This window comes from Pecten maximus, chromosome 3, assembly GCF_902652985.1.
Source record: "Pecten maximus chromosome 3, xPecMax1.1, whole genome shotgun sequence".
In the NCBI taxonomy this organism is placed as follows: domain Eukaryota; kingdom Metazoa; phylum Mollusca; class Bivalvia; order Pectinida; family Pectinidae; genus Pecten; species Pecten maximus.
This window is the reverse complement of record NC_047017.1, coordinates 1,527,486-1,544,679: the sequence shown is the minus strand read 5'-3', so window position 1 is coordinate 1,544,679 and position 17,194 is coordinate 1,527,486. Positions and strand designations below refer to the sequence as shown.

General features: G+C 36.9%; 1 protein-coding gene across 15 annotated transcripts in view; it reads left to right on the top strand.

The window, feature by feature from the left end:
* Window positions 1-17,194, top strand: part of LOC117322910 (spectrin beta chain-like) — a 74,518-nt gene that overhangs the window by 35,012 nt on the left and 22,312 nt on the right. For 13 of the 15 annotated variants that reach the window (XM_033877875.1, XM_033877866.1, XM_033877874.1 and 10 more), the window contains 23 exons: window positions 11-123; window positions 1,155-1,342; window positions 1,703-1,885; window positions 2,020-2,277; window positions 2,824-2,962; window positions 3,459-3,624; window positions 4,073-4,317; window positions 5,000-5,200; window positions 5,464-5,580; window positions 6,120-6,197; window positions 7,099-7,263; window positions 7,544-7,746; window positions 8,381-8,477; window positions 8,777-8,905; window positions 9,157-9,273; window positions 9,613-9,888; window positions 10,268-10,357; window positions 11,186-11,263; window positions 11,708-11,734; window positions 15,017-15,189; window positions 15,451-15,541; window positions 16,223-16,369; window positions 16,554-16,817. In XM_033877875.1, coding sequence (XP_033733766.1) covers window positions 11-123; window positions 1,155-1,342; window positions 1,703-1,885; window positions 2,020-2,277; window positions 2,824-2,962; window positions 3,459-3,624; window positions 4,073-4,317; window positions 5,000-5,200; window positions 5,464-5,580; window positions 6,120-6,197; window positions 7,099-7,263; window positions 7,544-7,746; window positions 8,381-8,477; window positions 8,777-8,905; window positions 9,157-9,273; window positions 9,613-9,888; window positions 10,268-10,357; window positions 11,186-11,263; window positions 11,708-11,734; window positions 15,017-15,189; window positions 15,451-15,541; window positions 16,223-16,369; window positions 16,554-16,817 — 3,545 coding nt within the window. The remainder of the gene's footprint in view (window positions 1-10; window positions 124-1,154; window positions 1,343-1,702; window positions 1,886-2,019; window positions 2,278-2,823; window positions 2,963-3,458; window positions 3,625-4,072; window positions 4,318-4,999; window positions 5,201-5,463; window positions 5,581-6,119; window positions 6,198-7,098; window positions 7,264-7,543; window positions 7,747-8,380; window positions 8,478-8,776; window positions 8,906-9,156; window positions 9,274-9,612; window positions 9,889-10,267; window positions 10,358-11,185; window positions 11,264-11,707; window positions 11,735-15,016; window positions 15,190-15,450; window positions 15,542-16,222; window positions 16,370-16,553; window positions 16,818-17,194) is intronic. The other 2 variants (XM_033877867.1, XM_033877865.1) reach the window with 1 other exon arrangement.

Genomic DNA, 17,194 nt, shown 5'->3' with positions numbered 1-17,194 from the left:
CTTGTTTCAGACATCAATGTTGAGTTCCCTGATGAGAAGTCAATTATTACTTATGTTGTTACCTATTACCATTACTTCTCCAAAATGAAGGCGGAATCCGTTCAGGGCAAGAGAATCGGAAAGGTAAACCCGGGTACCGAGTCACTTAGGTTCATCGCAGTCTGTTTGGCTCAGCTCACAAACTAGCTAATAACACTTCATTACTTTCATCTGCATTCATTTAAGAGCAGTCATGATCAATGAGAGAGTCTGTAATAAAACAGTCCTTTAACCAAAAACAAAAAAAATCCAGAAATATGGTAAATATCCTCTATGGAAGATGCATGTTTTGGTCTCAAAAATATGTTTAAATAGAGTTTAGAGTTCAGTTTGAATCTAAGAAGTATCTTGTGTGGTAGTTTGTCAGTGTAGACTATCGAGGTAAAGTTTTTGTGAAGCAATAGCAACATAAAAAAACAATCGATCAAGGACAATAGATTGATGTATAGTGAAAAAGGAATTGGGGGGGGGGGGGAAATAGATTGATGTATAGTGAAAAAGGAATTGGGGGGGAAAAAAAGAAAAAAAAAACCCTGCTTTTCAAGTACATTTGTACTAAGGAAGTATATGTCTGCTACTAATGCAGCGAAAAGAAAAAAAAAAAAAAAACTTTTTCACTTTTTTCACTATGCTAAATTAATAAAACAATCTGAAACTAGATAAATAAAACAATCCAAAACTACCTTCACAAGAAAAAATATCAGCAGAGCCAGCCAGCCAGTGTCAGGTTGATTTCATAAGTCCCCCTGCATTCTTCAAACTTGTTAGCTTAAATGCTTTGTTAAATCCAGTGTTTTAGATACCTGGACAGAAAGTTATTGTATGGAGATCAAAGACACACATTTCATTATGATAAGGCATATGAAAAGAATGAATAAAGATAATGGCAAATTCATGTACCAAATTCTAGGGCTGTATTTCTCCTGTAACACTATAAACTCTGGTATTTAGACTTATTGGGCTGTACATATACTGGTGTGTTATAAAATTTGATCACATATAACATCAACTTTTATGTAGAGTAAATATAAAACACAGATGATAGAGGTTTTCTGGCCTGTATACTGTACCCAAAGGATGTTGTAAGGAAATACTTACCAATGCTGTATTTTTAGGTTATTGACAACGCCCTGGACTCCGACAGACTAGTGAACGACTATGAGACATTCACATCAGATCTGCTTGAATGGATTGAACAAACCATTGTTATCCTCAATGACAGACAGTTTGCCAACTCACTCACAGGGGTTCAGCAACAGCTTTCTGCCTTCAACACATATAGAACCAGAGAAAAACCAAAAAAGTGAGAGAAATTGCTGATGGTTAAGGAATTCAGACAGAATTAAAACTTGAGATTCTTATGAAATTTGAATTTTTAATGTCAATGTTTAAATGCTATAATTTCCAAATGTTTTTACTTTCAATTAATACAATCTTACTTAAGATTTTTTTACCACATCAATCACTTAAAAATCAGTCTTAAGTGATGTATTCTGTATTCTGGAAAGTAAAATATGTAGAAATGTATTCAAAAATTGTATTCTGAGAAGAGAAAAAAGAAAGCTGAAAGTTAAAACATTTCTTTTCTTTATGGTATCAATGGTACATATCCATTAAAAAAAAAGAGAGAAAAGATGAACAAAAATGTCTTGTGTTTTCTCAGATTCGATGAAAAAGGAAACCTGGAAATTCTACTGTTCACACTTCAAAGTAAAATGAGAGCAAACAACCAAAGGCCATACCTTCCCAAGGAGGGCAAACTTATCTCGGACATCAACAAACAGTGGGACCGTCTGGAAAAAGCAGAACATGAGCGAGAACTTGCCCTGAGAGAAGAGCTGATCAGGTAAGACACCAAACTGTCGATGTATTGATATACTGAACTCCGTGGCTTGTTGATAATTATAATGTGTACTACTGTATTAATGTGTTACCTGTAGACCAGGACATTAACTTCTGTTTATGTGTTGTTCTTTGTAGACAGGAGAAACTTGACCAGCTTGCGGCCAGATTTGACCGTAAGGCGGGCATGCGCGAGACCTGGCTGAGTGAAAACCAGCGCCTTGTCTCCCAAGACAACTTCGGTTTCGACTTAGCAGCTGTAGAGGCTGCCACCAAGAAGCACGAGGCTATCGAGACCGACATCAATGCCTACGAGGAACGTGTCCAGGCAGTCGTCTCTGTGGCCACTGAACTGGAACAGGAGAACTACCACGACATTGACAGGATTCTCGCCAGGTATGCTTCACTGACTTCATCATACAATATTATATAATGTTATTCAAAATGGCCACCACAGGTTCTGATTGGCTAAAACAGTTGGAGCAAAAAAACTGTTGGAGTTAGAATCAAACAAGAAGTCAACTGACCAAAGATAAAGGTCAAGGTCATTTCGGTCTATAGGTCAAGGACAAAGTGGATATCTGATTAGACCCTTGCTCTTAGTGGGGAAATATTTAAGGCTTTAATGAAATATATCAATGCTAACAAAAGTGTTTATATTGGTAGTTTCATTTCTCTAGTCTCAAATTTTGAGGTGGATGGAAACAGGAGTGGCATCATAGTATATTTATAATGTGTATTTGGCTTCCTTGTAGTAGTTTTAAGCCCAAATTGAAGATTCTTATTGGATAATTAGTTACGAAAACATTAATTTTACCCATTCATTTTGATGTGAGGATTTAAATATTGGGAAGGTGTTATTATTTAGGAAAGATTATTTACAATATATATGTCTGTGTGCAAGTTTTTAGAATTAATGGCCAATGTCATGGTGTGTTATAGAAAGAACAATGTTTTACGCCTGTGGAACTACCTACTAGAACTGCTGCGAGCACGTCGTATGAGGCTAGAATTATCCCTCAACCTCCAGAGAATTTTCCAGGAGATGTTATACATCCTCGACTGGACAGAGGAAATCAAGGTAAGTCTCCTCATAAGTTGTACAATGTCGTGGTTTGGGGTGTAACAGTTGATAGGTCAAGATATTGTGACAGTTGTGTTAATTAGAGGTCACCTTGAAAATTAGCTATTGATAAATATCGCAAAAGTATACTAAAATATCAAAAGTTTTGATTTTCTGATAATATGAAACAAATTTTTAAAGGCAGTTAAAATAACAAAATATCTACATGCAGACATCAAGATTCATATAGAATTTATAACACAGGCCAGACAATTACTAATGGATTGAGAATTTACGATCAAATTATTGAGTTCATTTTAATTGAATAATTAGACAAATGAAATAGCATTTGTATTATTATAAAAAAGTATTTCAGAAATAGAACAAATGACGATGCTAGGCTAGATTTATAACTTTCCTGATCTGTTAAACTGACTTGAAAGTTAAAATTGTCTGACTAAAATTTCCAGCAATTTAAACAACTTATTTCACTTTTACTGTTTCAATTTTGTAGGCACGATTGATGTCGGAGGACTACGGAAAACATCTGATGAGTGTGGAAGACCTGTTACAGAAACACAGTCTACTGGAGGCTGATATCCATGTCCTTGGAGAGAGGGTCAAGACTGTCAACACTCAGGCCGACCGATTTGTCAAGGGTGACTTCTCTGATGCAGGAGGTAAAACATCCTACAGTCAAATGCAGTAAAATTAGGGTTCTAACAGTTTAATCATTTTTTCATGCTGTCCCCTTGAAAAGTATTTCTGTTTGATTCGGTATGTCCTTATGCTATCAATCTCACAAACAACATTGACAATATTTTCTGATGGCGTCTGTATAGTAAATAGGTAAACCAGTAGTTCAGGGTAGTGTGGCTCCCTGAGGCTAAAGAGAGGGGCCCAATAGGGGAGATATAGCAAGAATGAAAGGATTTAGTCCACATTTGCTTGAACCAGTGTTGGAAAAAACAGCTTAAAAAGTTGGAAAATATTTGTAATATAACTTCAATGGAAGTATTTTGCGAGACCCTCTGGACCTCTTGTTAGGTAACTTTAGCCAAAAGTTTAATGCTGAACGGCTTTATTGTTACATTGACATAATTCTAATTTTTATGAACTCTTTAACAGGATACAAACCATGCGAATCAGAGGTCATTGAGGAGCGTATGAAGACACTAGAGAACTCATATGCAGAGCTGCTGAACCTTGCAGCTGAGCGCCGCGCACGACTGGAGGAGTCGCGTAGACTGTGGCAGTTCTACTGGGACATGGCCGACGAGGAAAGCTGGATCAAGGAGAAGGAACAGCTGATGTCTTCACCAGAACTAGGGCATGACCTTACCAGTGTACATCTGCTGCTTAACAAACAAAAGGTGACTGTTCTCCCCCGAATGTGTGTATTGTAACCCCTGGGTTTAGGGGATGAGGGGGGGTGTATGTTACATCTTTGCTTTATTTGTTTGTGGACAAAATCAACATTGGATATTAAAGGTAATACAACAAAATTCATTTCCTGTTCAGGATAATCCTTGCTTTGATATTGAAATCGAGAATAATAATAATAAAAAAAAAGAAGTTAAATTGAAAAACAAGAATTTATCCCTAGCTCTGCGGCCATCTTGGATTTTAACAATTGAAGAAAGTTATTGCTTTTTCTGAAGAAGCACTGGAGGGATATTTCTAGGTATACATTTGCCAGAGTGATGGAAGCATATGCCTGCATCATCTCACTGCATGTTGATCTTAGAAGGCAACTAAATGTGGGACCCTAAAGAATCGGGGATTTTATTCTATTCAGGAACTTTGAAAAGACCAAAACAGATCTTCTGTCCCCATTGCAACACTTAGGATCTTAAATCTTTCCTTTCATTACTCACTGTTAGGATCTTAAATCTTTCCTTCCATTACTCACTGTTATGTCTTTTTGTGCTTTATTTTCTTCCATAAGAAGCATGTCCTCCTATGACTGTCTGTTTGGAGGACATTAAACCATTGAAAACAAAAACAAACGTTTTAAACATGATGACAAATTGTATGTGTTTATTATATTTCTAGGCTATGGAAGACGAGATGACAGCCAGACACACCCACTTACAGTCGGTTCTCCAGGTCGGCAACGATCTCATCACTGCGGGCAATTTCGGGGCAGATAGAATACAGGAACGTATTGATGAGATCAACCAACAGTGGGAGACACTAATTGACCTGGCCGCCTATCGCAAGAAGAGGCTCAACGAGGCGGTAGACTACTATCAGGTACCCAGACACAACATGCTTCAATAAGGAAAAAAATTCTTTCATTGTTTTCTTTCATAAAATTTATTTGTAAAAAATATAATAATTTGTATGAAATATATTATTTGATTGTATGCAGTTATAAGAATTAATGTGCAAAATTTAGAAAATATTTAACCGATAAAAAGTTTCCTGATGTTTTATTATTCCAAATTTTCTGATGCTTGCAGAATATATAAATGATAGGTCATGGATAAACATTTTGCTCCTATATGTATTTTCAGTTCTTTGCTGATGCTGATGATGTGGACGCCTGGATGTTGGATACTCTTCGCCTGGTGTCCAGTGAGGATGTCGGCAAAGATGAGGCTAGTGTCCAGTCTCTCATCAAGAAACACAAAGTAAGTCCGTGTTGCTCTCTCTTCCCAAGTCCAGGGAAGTGTGATTGGATATTGTAAGGTATCGTCCGTCTGTAAACAATTTACATTTTTGACTTCTTCTCAGAAACTCCTGAACAAATTACAATGAAATTTTGCAGAAACCTTTGTGTCCAAAGGTGAGTTAAAATTGTGAATTATATGGTCCCTAACCCCAATGACTGGGGGGGAAGGGCAACTTGAATGAAAAATTGATTTAAGACCAAGATCAGGTAGAATCAAATACACATTGTAGATGTAAGAGTTTTGAGGTGCTTTAACAAATTGTGAATTTCATGACCCTCAGTCTCGTGTTTCCTATAGTTTTTATGAAGAATTTGAAATTTTGATCATCATTTGGTTGATTCCCATTAGAAATAATTCAAACTTGGTTTGATGGTATGCACATATTGGCCCTGGCTGACCCCTAGGAGCTGTAACATACCAGGGTAGGATCAAAGTGTAATGAATTAGTTGACAAAAGGTTCAAGACATCTTTAAACAAATATGCTGTATACTTACAGGAGGTAACTGATGAGCTGAAGAATTATGAGAGCACCATCGCCGCTCTGCATGAACAGGCAGCCAACCTCGGAGAGCAAGTGAGTTAATCAAATTCAGCAACACTGATTAAAATGAAACATTCCTCTTGTCTCAGACGCAGTGGTTGGTAACTACTAATAGAATTTCCACTGAATTATATCAATAATTTATCTTCACTATATAACTTGTCAGCTGAAAGGCGTAAGGCCATAATAGACACGTAAAACCCATCAATAAAAAAAAAAATCTTCACTATTGTATTTAAGATTTCGTTGTTGTTAACCGAGGCTGTTATAGAGTATTACTTAAAATCTTTAAACAACTTCTTCTCAATAACCAAGATACCTGATATTGGGCTAGAATGAATAAACTTGGCCTGCTCTTATGTTTGAATGAAGAGGTTAATCTCAATGTAGTAATTTCAAAGTTACATTAGAGTGATAAATCTACATGCGCATCCCACTTGCAATTTCGATGGGTCTTGCAGAATTTTCGGAAATAGTTAAATTTGAAATTGTGGGTCTTGTTTTTAGCAATATAGCTGAAAAGGATTCATTGAGATAAATTTCGAAATAATCACTGGGTTAGCTATATAAGCCCAATGGGCCTCTTGTTTATGACTTGTGTAAATACACACATCAACTGAATAATTTAGCAAAAAAAGAAAGGCTGACATCTTTTGCAGCACATGTAAGTAAAAAAGGAGAATTATTAAATTTTCTCTAGGGTTTTCTAATTTTGCCTGTATGGGCATTTTTGAGGGCTTTTTGCCGATTATAGTGAAAGGATACTAGTAATAGTGTAAGGGAGATAATTTGTGTTGCAGTGAGTCATTGTAATCTCAAGGATGCATATTTGTTGGTTTTCCTATCATTACATTAAAGACACTGCAAAAAAAGTTTTATTTGTTTCTTTTCCTGGAAATAAGCTCAGTACTGATCTGCTTCCTTACATTTACAGGATCGTGAATCTCCTGATGTACAGAACAGACTTGGAAGCATCGACAGACGTTACCAGGAACTTCTAGAGCTGGCCAAGCTCAGGAAGCAAAGACTCCTGGACGCTCTGTCCCTCTACAAGCTGGTTAACGAGGCTGATGGTGTTGACACCTGGATCGATGAGAAGGCAAGTATAATTAAGGATAGTTGATTGAATTAGGCATTGTAGTACTTTCAATGCGGCTGTGAATTTACAAATGTTCCTATAGTCATATAAATTTTATGTAATGTACATTTTTATACCCATTCAATAAAGTAATTTTTCAGTAAATATTTTCAAATATTTTTGGTTAACATGTGACCTAATGTGGTTGTGGCAGATATCTTCGAATTCCTGGAGATGTTTTGATTTGGTTGACAATACCAAGGTACATTTGGTGAGTTCTGTTTCCTTCATGTTTACACAGGAGAAGTTCTTGACCACAATTATCATCACAGATGATATTGAGGAATTAGCTATTATGAAGCACCGTTTCGACAGTTTCGAGCATGAGATGAACGCTAATGCCTCCAAGGTGGCTGTGGTTAACCAACTTGCACGTCAACTTCTCCAAATAGAACATCCCAACGCCTCAGAAGTCATTGCCAGACAGAACCAACTCAACGGAGAGTGAGTAGCACTAAACCTTTTTATTAGCCCAACATCATCAGATGGTGGGCTATTCAAATTTCTCTACATTAAAGGTCAAGTAAGTGCATGTTTTGTCCAGACCACAATTTCTTAACTGTTGGAAGATATCTTGACAAAACTTGTACTTGCATAATTTGTGTAATGCACTATCATATAGTCACTTTGACCTTAATCTCGGGATCAAAGGTCGAAGTGCATATTTTTATACCCCCGCCATACAATGGGGTAGGCATATAGTGTTACCCATGTCCTTCGCGTCCCGTCCCACCCTATCCCGTCCTGATGAAATGTAACTAGCTACTCTCAGAAACTGCTGATGCAATTCTCACCAAACTGGTTGGGGTGTCAAGTGACAGTGGGGGCTTTCATTTCTTACAGACATTTTCTAGTTCTAATAATTTCTTGACTGGCAATTACATTTAAACCTTTAAAGATATCCAAATGAAAGTCACTGTATACCTTTATCAAACCACTGACAAAGTGCAGTGTGACCTTGAGCTCGGGTCAAATGTCAATGAGTCTAATGGAGTCTGTATAGTAAAGGAGATGGGGAAACAAATATTTAAAAAAAACTAGTTTGTATATTACTTATTTATGTCATTTTCAATTTCAGATGGAACAATCTCCGTGACCTTGTGGACCAAAAGAGAGAAGAAATTAACCTTGCACATGGCCTCCAGAACTTCCATATTGAGTGCAATGAAACTATTGTAAGTTGGGCTTGGTGTATTGCAGAAAGTAAACTTGGAAGTAAATGTAATAATGACCAAGGGTATCAAATCCAGATTTTAAATTGGTAGTGAGTGACCCATGTTGAATGTTTAGAACAGAGTTAGCAAGATGTTTCACAAAAACTGGATAAATTGACACCCTTTGTGATAAAACAAATACAGGTCTGAGAACAAAGCTTCAGATCTCTTGATGGTTAGTAATGGCACTGGGAATTAAGATTCCACAAGTTCACATTATCATTAAAGTTATTTTTACTGAGAATTTTCTTGTTTTACAGAGCTGGATCCACGAGAAGGCAAAGGTGATAGAATCCACGGACGAGCTGAGTAACGACTTGTCTGGAGTGATGACCCTCCAGAGGAGGCTTAGTGGAATGGAGAGAGACCTTGCTGCCATCCAGGCCAAGGTAAACATCTACACATAATATTTATAGCTCAACAAGCTTTCTACAGATACAATATGATTAGTATTTTTAGGTGCTGTAGCTTTAGCACCTAAAAGCTAGTGAGGACCAAATCATTGAGGTACAAAAATAGTGTGGCTGTGCAGATTTTTTATTTTCAAAGCTAAAGAAATTTAAATTTTGGTAGAGTCTTACAACATATTGTCAGTATGGACAAAAGGCATGAATTAACTAAGAAATATGTTATATTTTAGTTGGAATCTCTCCAAAACGAGGCAGAGAAATTACAGGATGACAAGCCAGATGAGGCAGCAGCCATCCGTGAGAAGATTGCTGAGATCAACAATGTCTGGATGGATCTCAAGGATATGGTGAGTTTTGGTACCAAATGGAGTGACAATTTCATTAATGATCAGAATTGCCTCTTTGAATTAATAATTAATAAAGGAAAATCAATGCCACAGTTTTATGTAGATTGTGTGGAATAAAATGAAATAAGGGATCAATGTTTTTCTGTTTAAAGAAGATGGAAAATTAATTTGAATAATTACTTTCTAATTAGGGGAACTTAGTGCAAGGAGTTATTTACAGCAAATGTTTTGTATATAAAGTTTGTGGTCAGTCTAAGTATTCACAGAAATCTGTGTACCGATTTAAATTTGTGTTATTTCTAAATTTGTCTAAACTTGTCATGGCTTTGTGTGATATAGTTGAAGGACAGAGACGAGAAACTTGGAGAGGCTGGAGAGCTCCAGCGTTTCCTCGGCAACCTTGACCACTTCCAACAGTGGCTGTCGAGGACACAGACAACAGTTGCTTCAGAGGACATTCCCAACAGCCTGGCTGATGCTGAGAAGTTGCTTAACCAGCACCAGCAGCTCAAGGACGAGATAGATGCCTACGCACCAGAGTATGCCAAGATGAAGGAGTTCGGGGACAAGGTCACTGAGGGACAAGATGATCCACAGTACATGTTCCTTAGACAGGTATATAAATCTGTTATTTCAAGTTTTTTTTAAATAAACAACAAAATGAAGATAAATATAGCCAAGAATGGTTTGAATATTGATTACTCTAAGGCCTACTTCATCTTCTGCTTGTAAAGAACGAGGGCAAATTCATTGAAATTAGAGTTGGTGAATGATCGAAATATATTAACATGCAGTTAACAATCTGAATGTTAGAGAGATTTTCTTTGCGTAAGTACGGGTCTATATTTAGTAGAAACCAAAATAATTGTTAAGCTTTAGAGAGGTATGATTTATAATAAGATTTAAGTAATCCAGTCATTAGTCACATAAGTTGACAATGTTAGATTGTTTACTGCTCAGCAAGTAAAGACAACTGATGTGTGTGTTTATACAGAGACTGCAGGCCCTTGACAACGGCTGGGAGGAACTGCTACAGATGTGGGAGAACCGACAGCACCTACTATCTCAGAGTCTCAACTTACAGGTAGGACTCCTGGCAACTAGAGACAGCAGAAACCATACTAGTGAAATCCACATTTTGTCAGGAATTTCTATTTCTTTGTGTAATTAAATGTATTAATCAGTATGGCAGAAAATCGTCAAAAGTAATAAAAATCTGCAAACTACCACCATACATGGACCAAAAAACTTGGACAGTTGACAACGTCTTCCACCTATTATAGCTTAAGTCACATTTCATTCAGATTGATTTTCTAAGAAATATATTGTGTCACCTGCAAAGAATGGCAGACATTTAGGGATCACTTGGTCCATCGTCAAGTGTTGGCAACATTGTCGTCAGTCACACTTTAATTTTCCACACTTCCTTTTCGCCTTCGCATTTGCCACATCTGTTGTAACGTAGTGTGTGGCTTTGTCATAATGAATTACAGATTAAGGTTGAACTCCATGTCAATATTCCATTTTTTTGCTGGAGTATGACCCTTAACACATAGGAAATTCTCATAATTACCTGTATTTCTGGACCTTATTCACTACGATTGCTACATCATTTTGTTACTTTGTATGTGGCTTCAGCATATTAGATTACAGATGACTTTGAAACCATTGTCAAAATTAGATTTTTTGCTGGAGTTTTGGCCTTTTACACACAGGTAATTATCAAAAATTAACAGTTTTCAATTTTTTCTGCGTTATGTCAACTGTCCCAACAACTTTTGTCCACATACTGTATATCAAATGTTATCTTAGGAAACCATTTTGTAATCATTGGCAAACTAAAGAAAACTGTCAATTTAAGGTGTTTTCATTGTAACCATGGTGACCTTTGTTGATGTTGGTAATGTTACAGATGTATTTGAGAGATGCCAAACAAGCTGAAGTATTACTGAATCAACAAGAAAACTTCTTGTCCAAGGAAGAAGTGCCGGTAAGTTGACCTTCAAGCATGTACTCAAATTATAAGAGTGAAATAATGGAAAAGAATGTGAAATAAGAAAGATTATAGAAATCATACATACTGCGATCATGTGTAGATTTATCTTGGTTGTAGTATATACATCATCATCCCTTCATCATGTGCCCTATCGCTGTTTCCAAGGCAGATTCACTTTCCAATATCATAAATATTACAATAATTTGACTTCGTAAAAATGAACATGAATGCGAATTTATAAGGACTTCCGACCGATGTGTAAAGTTTTCTGTGAAGAACGACTAGTTTACTTTCAGATTTTTGAAAGTTTCAGGCATATATTTTCTTCCCCATTGGACTTCCACCGGAGGTCATGATATGAATCTGCCTTTCCATGTCGACTTTGAGCTTGTTTTCTTGGCTGACTATGTTTTAAATGTCCCTTGTTTTGTCATACAGAGCACCGTAGGACATCTTGATAAACAGGTAAACACTGATTCGTGTGATTGGCTGGCCAATCGCTGGACAGCATGTGGTTGATCGTCCAACCGCTGTACAGCATATTGTACCTCCGGAGTAAATTTGTGTTTATTTTCAAACTGGATATTGGTAGTGTATTTTATATACATAATATTATTTGGTGTAGATTTTTACATGTAGTTATTTTTTATTTTGGTGTTTTTGCTTTTTTGGATTATTTCCTTTTTTTCCTGAATTTTTATCAACTCCTGCTTCATCTAGATGTGATCATTTTGTCTGTACTGGTACCTCCATCATAATGTAGTTGTTGCTTACTATCACATATTGATGTCTCATTCTGTTTCTTTCATGATAAAATAGTTTCGTGATGTAAAACATTCTGCTGTATATATTATGGTTGTCTGATCTTTCACCAGTTCCGTATTCTGAGTAAAAATCCTTCTTCACTGGATTCTTCATCACGAGTACTAAATCTATTTCATGATTAATGTATAGTGATAGAAAAATGTTGATATTTAACTCACTGAATCTTTGGTCAGGATGACCTATTACTATCATCTTTCCTTCATTGTGTGCTGTCTGTAAACTTAATGAAAGTCAAACGAACCGGTTTCGATGAAATTTTGCAGGAAAATTGAATTTTGGTCAAATTGGACCAAATTTCAACAATCAACCTTGGACCTCATGAACATGAATTTTTTTCAGATCAGATCATATTATGTTTTGGTATTGAGATATTGGCAGTTGATGAACTCATTTTCATAAATGAAACTAGTGGTGTCATTAGATATAATTGAGATTTGTTTAACACAGACATTTGTTTTTCAATGTGATCTGCTTTCTGTTGTCTACCTACCGTACTAGTGTCACGTTATGTGTTGTTACACATTAATATCGACAGCCTCACCAGGCACGGCCTTCTATATCTTAACCACTACCACTATTAATTGTATTAGTATGTGTAAATTGACATACAATTTTTTACACTCTTAATAATACTGTTCTCACCTCCATGTAAAATGCACAAATTATTAAACCTGATGAAATCACTTGTGCTGATTAGTGGAGAATGACACTTTCAGTGTAAGTTACATAGATTATCATTAAGTTTTAGCTCACCTGGTCCGAAGGATCGGTGAGCTCATGTCATGGAGTTATGTCCATCGTCTGTCTAGCAACTTTTCCTCTTAATTGCTGTTTATCATAATGGAATAAATAGATTTGGACCAAATATGGTCCCTTTGGGGAAGGGGAACATTTGGCAAGGCCCTGTAGGGGATGTAAAGGCCTTTTCATTAAATTGCTGTGGGGCCAAAAAGGCGAAATGTAGGGAATTCCTTTAAATCCTTTATCTGTAGTAATGAAAGGATTTGATCTTTATTTGGCCTGAAGCATCCTTTGGTGAAGGGGAACAATTTTATATGAACTGTGTGCCCAGCTTTTGATTTCTTCCTGTACTTTTGGGTGAAAACCTTAGATTTTGAGAAATTGATAAAAATCTTCATTGCTTCTCCAATTGATTTACAAATAAGTGTATTGTCAAATTGGTGGGAATTCTATAATCAATCAGACAGGAGGGCAGGTTCCCAATAGTGGAAATAGCAAATTCTTTGAAATCCTTCTTCAGTAGAAGTGTTTTGCCATAATCACTTCAATATCTAGGTGAGTGATACAGGCCCTTTGGGCCAGGGAAAAACATTTTTCAGATGAAATATGCACATTGATTGATAATGAAGAGAAATGAGAACTGGATTGTTTGTGTATACTAGGATATATTTGCTATCAGATAATGCAATAAATACATTCAGGTTTTTCTTAAGGCAAAGAAAAGTCTAAATTATCAGCATTCCAGCTGTTTGCCTTGGGAACATGCTACTTGTCTACATGTGTAAATTATGGGTGTTGTTGGACAGCCAATTCTAATTAAAAGGTCTGCTAGGACAGACGTAGTTTGGGATGTAGCCAGTATTGACACACCACCCAATGATGCCTGTTGGCAGAAACATCACTTTAAACAACACACATGACACCTCAATGTTAATTAGACCAAAGAGTTTGGATCACTCCTGTATCAGATGTGACGCAGCCAAAAAAAACAATATGCAATACTAAAGGAACTTTTTTAGTAACTCTACAAAGCTATAACTTCCCTGCGCATTCCTCCCCAATCCTGCCTGCCTGGTTTGGGTCAACTTGGTCGGGGTAAAGCGTTTGTTGTCTGTTTGCCATCAAATTTTTCCTTGAATTGACTTCTTAAAAACTGAAAGGCCTAGAATCAAGTTCTTTTGATTAAATGAAAGGCAGCTGAGAATCTTAAGAAGAAAATAACAGGTGAACAATGCAGGCCCATTGAGCCTCTTGTTGCTCGAGTTGGAGATATGTGAACATAGAGATAAAAACAGAATAGAACCTTGTTTGATCTATTATGTGCTTATTGAAATCTGTTTATTACATCCGAGTTGAAATGGAAATATGTAAATTGTGTCTTTAGACCTAGGTTGAATGTCAACAGTCATGTTTACGAGTGTTATGAGAATATGATTTCATACTGTAATTCTGGACTGAGGCGATATGAAAACTACTGTATAAGTGTTCAGAGGTTACGCAAGTCATCGAGTGTTGTCAGGTCGTGGTGTATATTTAGCCCTGGTAATAGACATCACCTACACGAGTGCCAGACTAGTCCCAGTCTGACACAGCTGGAATCGGCATATATACTACCTCATTCTGGACTAGTGCCAGGCACACAGCTTCCTAAAGCACTCCACAACTGTATGGTGTACGAACTAGTTTATGTTGGCGACTCACCTGAGGAAATTGTCCACTGCTCTAAATAGGATTTTCACTACTTGTTCTAAAAAGGATTTTGCTACTATAAGATTGGAAGAATTTTTGGGACGTTTACATCAATTAAATATGCCAGTTTGTGAAGTTCTGTGTTTGATCAGGTCTTGATCTTTAAAAGATCAGGTGATAGGAAGTATTCAGGCTGTTAAGTAGTTACAGAAGTACACCAGTGGCATCTCATTAGTGGAGTTGGATGTTTCTACATATCTACAGTGGGGGTATAATTGTTCATAGTGAAAACCGGCATTGTAGTTTCTTGACTACGTGCTTGAACTGTTACTAAGCAACTTGCTGGTTGTAGACAAATAATTTTAAGTTTAGTGAGCAATATTGAACTGAACCCGATAGGAATCAGTTAAACAGCGATAACGTCAGTAGTGTGTGAATGGTCAGGAGAGGTGACCAGTGCCCAGTTTGTATTATGGATGTGTATTTTGACAGAACACACTGGAGGCTGCCGAGAACCTCATCAAAGCCCACGAGGCGTTCATCACCACCACAGATGCTAACGATGAGAAGATCAATGCAGTATTACAGTTTGCCAACCGTCTGATTGAGGACAACCACTATGCTGCTGATAAAATTCACAAAAAGGCTGAGAACATCAATGAGAGGTGAGATAATGGTCATACTGCAGTATTCAGTTTAGTATTACTAATCTTCGTTATTTCGAAGTTTGTAAACTTCAATCCGTAACGAAAGACATAAACAAGTATTGTCAATTGAACTGTACGATATTAGAGATAAAACAGTTAATGCTGTTTTTGTGACTATGTGTTTATTATATTGGAAAATTGTTTTCATTTTAATTTGTTTATATTTTTAATTTAATTCATTTATATTTGACAATTAACAGTTTATTCTAAAAATTTCAGACGTGATGTAAATCGGCAGCGTGTCTACGAACAATTAGAACGTCTCAAAGACCAACTTCTGTTACAACAGTTCTTACAGGAATGCGACGAGGTAAGATGTCACGGGACAAAGTAATGTTAAGTGTTTGTATTGTAGGTCCTTAACTGTTGGGTAATCAATTCCAATTTGGATGGTTTAAATTTTGTACTATTTCAAGTTGGAGAGCTAATTTAGAATACATTGTAAATGGGAAACAGGATAACTAAAGATATGCAATTTTGCTTTACGGTAATTAAAATTTCTCTGACAGAATTGGTAGGGTAACTAAAATCCTCTCAGACAGAATTGGTAGGTAACTGAAATTCTTCAGACAAAATTAGTTGGGTAACTAAAATTCTTCAGACAGAATTGGTAGGGTAACTAAAATCCCTCAGACAGAATTGGTAGGGTAACTAAATTCCCCTGACAGAATTGATAGGGTAACTAAAATTCCCCTGACAGAATTGGTAGGGTAACTAAAATCCTCTCGGACAGAATTAGTAGGGTAACTAAAATCCCTCAGACAGAATTAGTAGGGTAACTAAAATCCCTCAGACAGAATTAGTAAGGTAACTAAAATCCCTCGGACAGAATTGGTAGGGTAACTAAAATCCCTCAGACAGAATTGGTTAAATATAGGGTAACTAAAATTTCTCAAACAGAAATATGTTAATGATAGGGTTAATAGATTTCAATTGCCAATTTAATTTTTCTTGAAAGTTTAGTCTCACAGTGGTGGTATATATTTTTCAGCTGCGAGACTGGCTTCATGACAAAATGGCTGCCGCTCAGGATGAGACATACAGAGATGCCAAAAATCTGCACAGTAAATATCTTCGTCACCAAGCCTTTGAGCGTGAGATAGCTGCCAATAAGGAACGACTTCAACATCTCATGGAGGTATGTCTTAGAATCATATCACAAGATCTGTTCCAGTCTGATCACTGACATTTATGGGCAAATCATTTGGAGTTTTAGTAACTGTCATCATTGGAAGCAAAATATACAAAGTGAAGAAAATATAAGATATCGCGAAATTGTCAAATTGTTGTGAAATAAAGCATTACTGTGTGTTTTGTTGTAGTCTGGAGAAACACTGCTGAAGGAAAAGCCCGAGACACGGGAACAGATCGAACCAATTCTGGCCAGTCTGTCTGAGCAGTGGGACGAGCTGGAAACCACCACCAAGTCCAAGGCCGAGCGTCTGTTCGACACCAACAGGGCTGTCCTCTACCAGCAGAGCTGTGATGACATCGACGGCTGGATCAACCAACTCGAGACTCAGATCATCTCTGAGGAGAGTGCCAAGGATCTTACCACAGTTAACCTTCTAATGCAGAAACAGAGTGTAAGTTAGATCACAATTCAGTGAATCTGGACTGGAAACGGGATCACAGTTGATTGCTCTTTAGTAAAGGTCAAGATTCAATGAATCTGGACTGGAAATATAGTCACAGTTGATTGCTTTCCAGTAAAGGTCATGATTCAATGAATCTGGACTGGAAACAGGTTCACAGTTGATTGCTTTCCAGTATAGGTCGTGATTCACTGAATCTGGACTGGAAACAGGTTCACAGTTGATTGCTTTCCAGTATAGGTCGTGATTCACTGAATCTGGACTGGAAACAGGTTCACAGTTGATTGCTTTCCAGTATAGGTCGTGATTCACTGAATCTGGACTGGAAACAGGTTCACAGTTGATTGCTTTCCAGTATAGGTCGTGAT